This window comes from Macrobrachium rosenbergii, chromosome 55 (assembly GCF_040412425.1).
Source record: "Macrobrachium rosenbergii isolate ZJJX-2024 chromosome 55, ASM4041242v1, whole genome shotgun sequence".
NCBI lineage: Eukaryota > Metazoa > Arthropoda > Malacostraca > Decapoda > Palaemonidae > Macrobrachium > Macrobrachium rosenbergii.
Window position 1 is genome coordinate 19,737,183 of NC_089795.1, and position 12,563 is coordinate 19,749,745.

General features: G+C 37.9%; 1 protein-coding gene across 4 annotated transcripts in view; it reads right to left on the bottom strand.

Annotated features, from left to right (window-relative positions):
* Positions 1-12,563, bottom strand: part of LOC136835670 (allantoinase) — a 36,511-nt gene that overhangs the window by 2,788 nt on the left and 21,160 nt on the right. For all 4 annotated transcript variants that reach the window (XM_067099501.1, XM_067099500.1, XM_067099503.1 and 1 more), the window contains exons 3-11: positions 9,742-9,893; positions 8,640-8,746; positions 7,105-7,259; positions 6,782-6,824; positions 4,933-5,030; positions 4,198-4,383; positions 3,493-3,631; positions 2,850-3,022; positions 1,704-1,736 (exon numbers count right to left, since the gene is read on the bottom strand). In XM_067099501.1, coding sequence (XP_066955602.1) covers positions 1,704-1,736; positions 2,850-3,022; positions 3,493-3,631; positions 4,198-4,383; positions 4,933-5,030; positions 6,782-6,824; positions 7,105-7,259; positions 8,640-8,746; positions 9,742-9,893 — 1,086 coding nt within the window. The remainder of the gene's footprint in view (positions 1-1,703; positions 1,737-2,849; positions 3,023-3,492; positions 3,632-4,197; positions 4,384-4,932; positions 5,031-6,781; positions 6,825-7,104; positions 7,260-8,639; positions 8,747-9,741; positions 9,894-12,563) is intronic.

Consider the following 12,563-nt stretch of genomic DNA (forward strand, 5'->3'; position numbering starts at 1 on the left):
GTAATAGGTCTGTGCCTCTAGGTTTAAATACCTGGGAGAAGGCAAACCTATAGCCTTTAATTGATGACATGCTTCTGAAATGTGATCTGGAAGTCCTCTTGGACGGGTGCTGAGGAGAATGACTCTTCTGATGATGTCAGTGGCCCTGTGGCTCATCCACGGTGGCAGGCTGCCCCGATGGAAGATGGTTCCGGATGGTATCTATTTCTCCACTCCAGAGAAGGCCTGAAGGAAAAGTCTGACTCTGTAGAGGGGTATCTCTTTCTCCCCCGGCTGTGTGAACGGTAGTATAGGGGGTTTCTAGTCTCTTGTTCTTTCCCAAGCTCCTGCTCAGTTCTCCTGACTCTGTCTTGCCAATGCCCTGAAACTCTTTCATAAGGGCATCCCTGCCACGCCGGGTCTGATTTCTTCTTAGTGGAAGGAAAAGAGAGAAAGAAAAATATCCTTATCAGGCATGACGGGTAACGGGGACGGAGTTTGTAGAGGCAACGATGGTATGGGAGAGAGAAGGAACAGGGAAGGTTCTCTGGGGATAGGAGTGGTCTTCTTCCTCCATCTCCTTTTGTACTTTCTCCACTGGGGAGGCGGCCATGAAACGCACTCTCCGCATGGGACCTCATGGGAATATTCCTAACCCCTGCACGATATGCACATGGAATGGGGATCGACACCTATAGGAGACATGAATTTCCAGCAAGGCTTTCCTTGCCGGAGCAACGTCGCACTTTGGGTTTCCCGTTCCCTTCCATCACTGGGGGAAGAATGGGAAAGCTCACTAACGCACGGGTGTGGGGAAAAATGACATGAATACGTGGGTCCTGAACAAGCACTCTCCCCGGACTTTGAAAGATCTCACAGAACGACACAAAAATCTTTTAATTACATATGAAACTTGGGATGGAATTCCCCCTCACAAAGAAAAAAAGACACTAAATTGTGCATTGTTCATGTATTTCGAGAGGAAGAATGCACGTAGGAGACACTCTCTCCTTCTCTCCTTTGTCCTGCCCTCAGGAACAAAGACCCTAGCCTAAAACACAGCAACAGCGATAATCTCTACAGAAAAACTGTAAAACAGAGTCAGGCAAACTTTAGGAACTGGGAGTATGTACTCCCAATCACACAGAATAGAGGGGAACTAATATGCACGCAAAACAAGAGAGACAAATCGGAAAATGTGCGAATGCTAGTGAGGCTATAAATACAAGGGGGGAAGAAGGCCAGGTCAGGTCAACCCACGTCACCCAGGTAGCCTTAGGATTTTGTTTTAAGAGACAAATTGAGAATAGCCAAAGGTAGGTAAACTCGGAATACTCCATATATGAAAGCGTAGGTTCGTATACGTGTCAGAACAAATAACTCTACAGAGTTAAAGGGTTTATGGCTGGCAGCATACAGCAATAGCACCATTAGCCCCATCCGAGATATTAAAAGAATGTCCTCTTAACTTGCGTCAAGATAATTTATTATTTTATAAAAACTTGCGATACTAGTGGTAACAATCTCGTCCATTTTTATATAATTTTTCAGTCTCAAAGACCTCTGATGCTGGTTATCCAGGACTGAAGATATAACTATATATATATATATATATATATATATATATATATATATATATATATATATATATATATATATATATATATATATATATATAAAGCTAGCGTGAAAACATTCATTCAGAGACAGAGAAAATTGCTTACCTTATTTTTATGATAAATCATCGACTCGTCAATCTGGAAAAGATAAAAATACGGGAATGAAACCAAGTACTCAGCTACAACTCAAATGAAAATCTTTCCTCAGCATCACCTGGACATTTTGCTGAAACTTGAGAGACTTTAGTAGGGTAAATTTGGCTTTACAGGCTTCCTTCCCGCAATTCAGAAAAAAGGGAGTTTGTGGTTGGCTTTTTAGTGTTCTGTCAAAGAAAATTATTTGTCTGTCGGTCCGCACTTTTTCTGTCCGCCCTCAAATCTTAAAAACTACTGAGGTTAAAGGGCTGCAAATTGGTATTTCGATCATCCACCCTCCAATCATCAAACATACCAAATTACAGCCCTCTAACCTCAGTAGTTCTTATTTTATTTAAGGTTAAAGTTAGCCATGGTCGTGCGTCTGGCACTGCTATAGGTGCCAACAACACAGGTCACCACCGGGCCGGGGCTGAAAGTTTCGTGGGCCGTGGGTGAGTTTCATACAGCATTATACGCTGTACAGAAAAGTCGGTTGTACCGAAGAAATTTTGGCGCATTTCTTACTTGTCCTTTTTTAAAAATTATCATTAGGCATTGGCTTCTGCTTTTCCAGTGCACAAAAAAGAGAAACTAGGTTCCTTTCAGATACATAGAACATCATATTAACCTAGGTTAACTCTTGAAAATCATTTATCTGAAAAAGCGTTCAGCCTAAAGTTTATAGAACCGTGCGATAAAAAACGGAATCTCTCAAAAGATACGTTGCTGTGTACAGAAGTTAAGCCGTTCTTGCTCTTCCAAGGACTTCACTTTATGCTATATATGCTACGAAATTATATCCAGTAGTTCCGTGAGAAACAAAGTTCATGAAAAAAATGTTTATCAATAATCCTGATTCAATAATAAGTTGAAGTTGCACTGTGATACTAAATTGCCTGATAAGAACTGATAAAATGTAACATTCCTGTTACTCCATCAAACCTCATCTGTGAATGACCAACTCACTGGTAGCTTAAATAATGAGACTATTCAAAACATAAACAGAGGTTCAATGGCTGCTAGCAGCATGTTTTCAAAGCGAGTTATTCATAAAAAATACAATTATATAGTGGGAAGGGAGTGACTATCACAGAGAATCTTAAATATCATTACCGTAAACGACTCGTCAGGATTCCAAACGACGAAGTCAGCGTCATGCCCAACTTCTAGGGAGGCTTTCCTCTGCTGCAGCGACGCCTCAGAAGCCGGACCAACACACATGAGTTTCACCACGTCCTGCAGGGTGAAGCCTCGCTTGCTGCCTTTGCTCCAGAATAAGGAGAGTCCTACGAGGGGAAAAAGGCACATAGTATGCAGTTTATGAGCGTTGATAATAACGCACGTACCTTACATATTTATGTGGGTATATATAGTGCTGCTTACTTTTCAGTTCCTACTTATCTACTTAGTAAAATAAAATCGCGTGTTGTGTATAATCTAACTGAAATGAGACAGATGAACTATACAATTTAAATCATATCTATTTTCCCTTAAAATGTTTACCCTTCTACGTTAAAGATCTGACAAACTGTAGCTCCAAGGGGGCTTCAGTTTTAAAATGAAAATATTAAATTAACTTATTCGCCATTAAGTTTCTCTGATGATTTGGTCTAGACTTTTTAGCCCCAAGAACTCGATCTAATACAAATGGAGAATAATAAAAAACCTAATGATCAACAAATCTAACCGAAGAATAGACCAAGGACCGCGAAATAGGAGAACTAAAATAGTGAAGACAGTTAAAGAAATCTCCTACCAAACTGGACAGAAGCAATGCCACCCCAGGCAGCCATGAAGTCCATCTTTCCAGGCAACTTGAGGTCTGGGGTGCACGGGGAATGGTCACTCACCACTTGCTGGATGGTGCCATCCCTCACAGCTTCCCACAGCTTCTCCTACAGATGGAGGGAATATCTCTGTTAGCATGGATATTCTAAGAACCTCCTGATTGCCTTATCTTCAGAAAATTTTGGCTTAACTTGCACACTTTCATTAAATATCCTTGTTGTTGAGAATGTCCTTACCTTTTATTTTACAACTTGTTTCCGTTCTTAGTCATTATCTCTTAACAACTGTAACAGAGTCAACAATAACTACAGTATCCTAAAAAGTACCCTTTTATTTTATAAGATATAATAGCAGTGATGTAGAAATTGTCAAATAATTGTCCGTTACTTGTCTCTGAGGATAGTCTATTATTAGTTGAACGGTTTCATCCATTCCGTTTTAACCATAATCCATTCCATCATAATCATTAACAGCATCATCATCAAGAAAATCGTCGTCATTATTTTCACGGTTCTCAGTTGGAAGCGGAAGACTCAAGTCCTCCAAGTCATTTATTTATTTTTTTGAATACCGCATTATTTTGCCCACTATTTTGGGGTTCATTCTGTCAGGTTTCCGTGGACCCTGCATCAGTGTCCAAATGAGTCTCCTCTCTTACAGTCCCATTTGTTACCTGGTTCTCTGATTCCCGAATGGGAGGACAGCACTTGTATTGGGTGGCTTTGTCTGGTATGTCCTCAGCTTTGAGAGCCAAGTAATGATGACACGTTTCCACGCTGAGTTTCACTCCTCTTGCTTGGGCTGCTCTTATCATTGGCAAGGCTTTACTTGCAGACAAGTGCACGATGTGGCATCTTACCTGTTGATACGTAAAGGAAATCATGAACATTGGAAAGATTAGAAGAAGGGAATCTGCCCGCTCTAACGAAACTTGGCAGTGATTTTGTCACGCCTTCTGATCACCTAAACCTAATCTACCAGCGTCTTCATAACTTGAGTCATTCTATGTTTTATTTCACTTCTGATGAATTCGATCAACTTAATTGACTATATATCTGTTTTAACATGATTTATGGTTATCAAGTTTAGTTTTATAGAGGCCTCTCATTATTTCATCAATTCCTCCTCCATTGTACTTCCTTTCAGGGCACTATGGTTGCAAGGGATTTTCAAAGAATCTAGCATTTTCGTGGAGACTGCCAGTAATTTAAACAGTTTTCTAGAGAACTGACCCATGTAACTAATTCTCCCTGTAATTCCATATATTCCAAAGACATTAACCTGACGCGTATCACTAACAGCTGCAAAAACTGAATTTTCCTTCACCGATTCTTCGTCAGCATTTGAAGACTTGAAAAACTCTATCCTACCTCAACCGATTTTTCATAATATCCTTCTGAGAACTTACTTTCGTCTTCTCACAAAGTTCGATAACTTGTTCAATTGCAACTTGTTCCATCTGTTGTGGCCTGCTTTTAAGGAAGGTACTGTATTTCTCACTTGGGTCTGAAATGATCAGAGAAAAGGGGAATCAAAAACAGCAGTGTGAAGGTGTGCAGAAATAAAAGAAAAAAATTGTAGCGTGACTGATTATATTAAAGAAAAATTAATGTTATGAGAATGAGACTTTTTCCCCGGATGATAGGTGATTATTCCATTCCTTTACAGAAGCTATTTTGATAATCTCCTCTAAACTGTCGAGTCATCCCCTTACACAAGAAGATTCCGAAAATACATTTAAGCGTTTGAACCCACGGTAAAAGGGCGTAAAAATAACAGAACCTGTATTTAGAAGGCAGTGATCTCCATGTGGAAACTCATCAAATAATTTGACTTTTTACAGCAACAGAAATAATAGTCTGTGCTAATCACATGATAAAACCGCTTTATCACGCTTACGACAGCCGTGGGTTACTCTAACATCACTTTCTGTTCTTCATCATGTTCATACCGTTTCCAACAGCCTCCATGCTCTAATCAAGCCAGTTTGAGGATTAAAAACTTAATCAGTATTTTTGTCTTTAGGAACTTTGAAAAAAATTTAGGTTTTACAGATACAAGCGACAGTGTACTAAAGCTAACAGACGATGTCTTAGCCAAGATGAAAGGCCTCGGGTACTGGACAGTGACCACATGGAATCTCAACGGAATTTGGATGATGATTTGCAAAGCAATTAGCAAACACTAGTTTTTGAGATGCAATTACTAAACGTGAGGCCGGAGGGTTCCTACCGATATGGAGTTTATGTAGGATGGTCTAAAACATATAATTCCGTTGCCGAAAATAATAAAAGCACCATTTTAGACAATTTCATCTTAAATATAAAAGTCCCTGGGGGCTGGTGACTTCTACACAGGAGAGCAACATAATATTCTGGTAGACTAAAAGATCCGAGTCATTTTAATAACATCGTCCGCGCATACATTGGAATCACAATGAAAAATCGCTGACTGTCTGGCAGTAGGGGGCGATTTTTTTAAGAACTGTGAAATAGAAAGCTTGGAGTAGAAGGCAGTCCCAGTCAAATATATAAGTTCAGAATCATTTTAGTACAGTGAAACCTATGGAAAGCAAGGTATGAAATGGGAACACGGTACGGAAATCTGTTAACCAATAATGTCTTAGTTTTGCTGGAGGTCAGACTCATACCTCACTGAATACATTTCTTGCTGGTCCATACCAGATCTCTGTTGAGGATAGTGAGAAGATTGATGCGCCCACAAAAAAACAAGAAGAAATCTGGAAGAAAAGTGAATAAGAGCCGCAATCATTTCTTTAGAAATCTCACGCTAAATCTTCATAAAAACAAATTTGAAGAACAGGCGAAGCGAAGGGGGACTTCACAGGCGGTGGGACGGAAAGAAGACCTATGGCAAAGTTGTAAAATATGTTCATCTGATTCAGGATATTCGTGTACGTGTGCATGCATGAGCCTGTTCTCAAGCATGTGCTTGCAAAGGCAAACTGCATAATCTCAGAACAAAAGCTTTCAGCAGTTAGAATAAATCATAAGGAATATAAGGGGTAACAATGCATAAAGCTAAAAATAAATGCTAATAAACAAGAAAACTGGATTAGTATTTTTCAGAATTATGCTTCTACAAAGAAAGTGAACTGAAAAGAGACTTAAGAAATACCACCACTGAAGAAATAAAAAGAGAAGCAATATCCTCGAAAAGAAAGTGTTCAGTAATTCAATAGACCCCATTTATTGTTTGATCTTCCTCGGAACTGCTTTTCTGGAAAAGATAATTACCTTCTTCAGTGATAGTGTCACCAATGTCACACTCTGCGTGGAACTGAAAGAGAGACAAAAATGCAGGTTCTTCGTCTATTTATGTATGTTTTTCTTTTTTTTTTTTTTTTTAATTCTGAAGTACAGAATTCTAAAAAACAAAAACAAAAAATCTCAAAAATTTTTCTCTGAGGTGCAAGGTTTAAGTGCTAGGCTGATAAACATGGCTCAGAAAAAATAGAAGAAACATTAACACCAGCAATAAGTTTAAAAAAAAAAAGCAAATGAAAAGGATAGAAGCTTAATAGTCATGGAAAATAATAATGACTATCTCTTCGACTAACCAGAAGCACAGACTGTGTTCCAGCAAGCTCGTTGAGCGCCTCTTCGACTTGCTGACGATTGACGCACGGAAACTCATCCACTCCACTGTGGATGAGGAAGCATTTGAAACCACAGATACCACCAGAAACCATCTCCTTGAGGTCACTAGCGTTTCCTGGTGGGAAATGAAGTAAGGGGCTCACGATCTTTTAGCTTTTGCAACTGGATTATAGCAGGGACTGTCAAAGAAATTTTGTCAGAATCTTTCACATTTTCAATCATTCCAATTTTGATGTTCTTGAAGAACTGTAATTTAATTAACAAAATATAAAAATAAGTAAATAATAAAAGCATGAAAACCCTTTTAACATTTGAATTTTACAAAAAAGAGAACAATTTTAAAAATTTTGTTTAATTTATATTCTGAATTTTAATATACCTTTTTAGTATGTATGTAAGGAAGTCTGAGTAAATGTATTTATTGTATGAGAGGATGTGCCTATGTGCAGTTTTTAATTTCATTTTAATTCATTCATCTTTGTATCGGATGATCTATTGGGTCCTAGTGCTTGACTTCAGGCCTTGACCTAGTATTTTAATCAAATCTTTCGGGCCAGCCCTATGAGAGCTGAAAGTCAGCTCAGTGGTCTGGTTAAACTACTTTAATAATAATAATAATAATAATAATAATAATAATAATAATAAGCTGAAGCTATGTCTGTTGTTCATCACAGCCTGACAAATTGATTACGGGGCTGATTATTTTGGAATGAGGTCTGTTTGACTTTACAGCATTGGCAGTTGACGATATCAGTTTCAGATAATGAGTTCTGAGGCATGAACCGTCACAAATAAACAACAATAAACGCTAAGATCTTAAGAACGCCATTAAAAAAAATTACAAAATAAGCCTGTTTACTTCAGCATAACAAACCAGTAATAATTTTAGATAACTTTTCTAAGTGACACAAAAGTGAGGTGGCAGTTATCAGCATTACTCGTATTTGGTATGATCACAGGAGATGTCACTGCGCTAAGCATTATTGAATTATTTAATTTTCATGATATTGTGACCTAGAAATATCCTAATTTTAGTCATTATGACATAACGTTCCTTTCTAGTTTGTTTAAGCGTTAGCGAGATTTTCCAGCCCTTTCCTTCATGCCTTTTAATAAGTTACAAGATGATTAAATAGTCGATCTTCAGAAAATATACAAGAAGGAGAAAAATCATGAAAATCTGCTTATAGGGAAGGGAAATGTATTCATCAGTTAAACTTGCGCATTTAAGTTGTATACCTTTGCTACTTTTAGAATTGCTCGCGTAATTCATCATTCTTGGAGTGCGTGAATTTCAAAAACACCTTAAGTAGGAAGGCGATGTTTATGGTGAGAATTTATTGTCGAAACATATTTTGCACATAAAAACACCCACGTTTTAAAAATGCAACGCTTTAATGAACAAGATAAAATTTCCCCTTGCTAAAGATACTAGGGATGTGCAAGCACACATACACGCATGAGCAAACATACGGGCACTATTGCAAATACTGACCAGGAATAACACCTCCCCAGAATCCGACATCAACCCAGCACTGGTCTCTCGCTGCATTCATTTTCTCCTCCCAAGCCTTCATGGTAGTTGTTGGGGGAATTGAGTTCCTGTGAATAAGAATAATCTTTAATAATAAAATCCGAGTGGGTCTTGTTTGTCCTCCCCTGGGTGACAGGAGGGGAGGCATGACACAGCCACCCAACCCCTGCAAACCGGTTTGTCCACCCCGATGGGGGCGGGGTAGGTAGGGGATGGGAAGGTAGGGAAGACATCCATCCTCCTCCCGCAAACCTGTTTGTCCGCCCCGGGTCGGGCGGGGTAGGTAGGTGATCAGGAGGGTAGGGGAGACAGCAGCGCCGGGTTCCAGCGCGCGTAGCACGCATTAACAAGCTCGTTATGATAATACTAATAACGACGATGACGGGAACGCCTATGACAGCGAAAAAACAAAGATGGGGTTCAACTATATTGTTCTAACTTGATGAAGTCTAATGAAGTGCTAACCTGCCTCTGGATTCAAAAGTGAAAGCTTCAGGACAGCTTTAGTAACTTCATGTCATTCCCAATTCCTCGACAGATATTTCTTCCAAAGAGGAGAACTCGGCGTTCTTCAAAAGCGACAGAGCTTTTACTGCTTTTCAGTGAAACTGGCCTTTTGCAGTGTCTCACTTTGGTGAGATATGAATCACGTCAACATCTCTTGACTCTCGCAAATTAGCAAACACAACTCGAACGTTTATTTTAAAATTTTGTGACTTACGAATAAGTATTATACTTGTGAACACTCTCGTTCGTTTTCCTCTTTGCTTTAATATCACAGGGTATTGAATGTTAGATATTTGTGGGTGCACTCTGAGAGCGCATCCTGTGTCATCATCCTGGTTGGAAAGTGAATCCGTTAAGACACATGCGCACGACCACAATCCCTTCGGCTTCAAATGTCTTTCCCTGTCATCAAATATCTTGGAATACCTTACATCGGAATTTATACGTATCCTCAAGAGGAAACCTGTTAAGTCATATTTGGATTTGAGCCTAGATAAGCTAATTTTTACTCTGATAGGTATGTATACAGTACGCATACAAGCTGCAAGTGACTTACAAAGGCATGTCGACGATGGTAGTGATGCCACCAGCTGCAGCTGCTTTCGTGGCCGAATCATACCCTTCCCATGCCGTGCGACCTGGCTCATTGACGTGGACGTGAGAATCAACGATTCCGGGCATCAGGACCAGATCACCACAATCGACGACCTGCAAAAGAAGAATCTGTGACGAACGTATTCGAGACGGGTACACTCAAGCAGAAACTCTTCCCCTGTTACTTTATGGTTGATTTTCATTGCACTGAATCGGTTTTGAATGAGTCAGTTTAAGAGTTCACAAACATTCGCTGCAAGATTATCCGGACAAAATTGTGAATTGAGTCACCATGAAATAAGCCGTTTGCTAATCTCAGTTCTACTGTGATCATACGTTGAATGAAGGCACAAATCTGTTTAAGAGAAAAGGACTCCCTCCTCCTCTTCAGTGACAACATGGTGCCCACAAAGGAATAATGCCTCACTCGCACGCCGCATACGGACAAACGGACTGCTTAAACGCGCTTCCCTTGGCCTGGAGACATTTTGGAATGCCACACCTTTTTCTATGGTTCAGTCTCTGCTTCCTTAAGATTAGTAATATCCAGACTGAAGTTTCATGTCGTTTCCTTACATGTTAGATCAGTGCCACTGCACCAAAGACTAAAGATACCTAAGGAAAATGGATAAGTAAAAGAAAACTTGAATACGCACACACACACACACCCATATATATATATATATATATATATATATATATATATATATATATATATATATATATATATATATATATATATATATATATATATATATATATATATATCCAAGTTTTCTTTTACTTATCCATTTTCCTTAGTTATCTTTAGTCTTTGCAGTGGCACTGACTTAATATGTAAGGAAATATAAAAAACTTCAGTCTGGATATTGCTAATCTTAAGTCTAGAAGTTAGAAGGTAATTTTGGCCATTGAGTACATATATCTGGTAACCTTAAAAGTTTTTATATATATATTATATATATATATATATATATATATATATATATATATATATATATATACATGTATATATATACATATGTGTGTATAATATGATAAATACAATATATATGTTACAGGCAGATAACGAAACCAGGCATTTCGTGAACTACCTGAAATTTATATATATATATATATATATATATATATATATATATATATATATATATATATATATATATATATATATATATAAATAGATAGATATATATACATATATCTATACACACACACACACACACACACACATATATATATATATATATATATATATATATATATATATATATATATATATATATATATATTTACATACATATAACTTGTTAAGGTTACCAGATATATATGTATTCAATGGCCAAAATTACCGTCTAACTTCTAGACCGTGATCACTACAAACAAGAGAGCTTCACTGTCGTGGGTTCGAATTCTGCCATCGCGTGGCACGCACACACACATTCACGCACTCATATATGATACATATATGTGTGTGTGTGTGGGTAGGTAGGCTACTTTACAGACAATCCAGTTACACAACTAGATTATTTTTTTCTTAATAAAAATGCTGATTAACATCATTAAAACTGGCTAGAAAATAAGCAAAAAACGTTTGTATTGCAAGTAGGACATCGTAGACAAATTCAGATGTACTTCTGGTACTAGACACTACATAATCTCCAAAAGTCTTGGTAAGACGATATCTCTCCTCCCGCTGACTCTTGGAAAACGCGAAACTACTGTAGATCCCAGAGTCAGCTCACCCTTAACAAGCGAACCCCAGGTAACTAAGTAAAATGTCGATACTGAAGAAGCAAACCAAGGATATTGGTAATAATCTTTATATTTATTATTAGATACTATCAAACTTTACGTATTACAACAAGTAGCTTGTGTGAAGCGTTACCCATTTACGTTTTTTATTATTTAGGTGAGGGTGAGGGTTAATATCCACAACTAGTATCGCTGAGGCTAATCGTAATTGGTGGAATAGTCTCTAGTCACCAAACTGTTTATGTAACTAATTCTTTCAACTGGCTTTTTTCATTTATTGAGTGTCCGTCCGTCCATTCGTTGTATTTATTGTAACGCAAATTAAGAAAATGAAATGAACAAAACGATACAAGATAGTGAGGATCGGACGACATTTTTGGATATTCGTCACGATAATACAATAGAGACATAGGTTGCATCCACTTTCTACCACTACAGTACATAGGCCTTTAGTACGGTACGTACCTTTGATTGTATGTATGTATGTATGTGTGAATGGATGCAAATAAATAGATTCCTCGTATGTATAAAAGGTATAGTATGAATAATAGGAACGAAGCACACAAAGCCCTCACCAACATGTTTTATTCAGATAAATATAAATTTTCCTTGTAACAAAATTATGGTAGGAATAACAAGTTACAATTCCCTTAGGAAAAGGTTCGAATACTGAGATGAACAAAAACAACCTATTGAGAACTGACCTTAGTAAGTATATGGCAGTGCTATCAAAAAACGAAAGCTGGTTGTCACAATTCTGTAACTACTGACACCGAAAAATGCAACAGTTTACATACGCCAAAACGCGTGCACTCACATACACATGTTTTATGTGTGCACGCAGGGAGAGCGCTTATATACACTACAACTTAAAATTAATGCAACAGATTCCTTAATGCCCTGAGAATCCACTGTCATTGTCATTGCACGACACCATGTCAACACGAATGAGGTATATTTATATAGACAATATGTGCTTACTTATTCTAAAGAATGAAGTCATAAGAATTCATTCATAAATGCCCTGAGTAT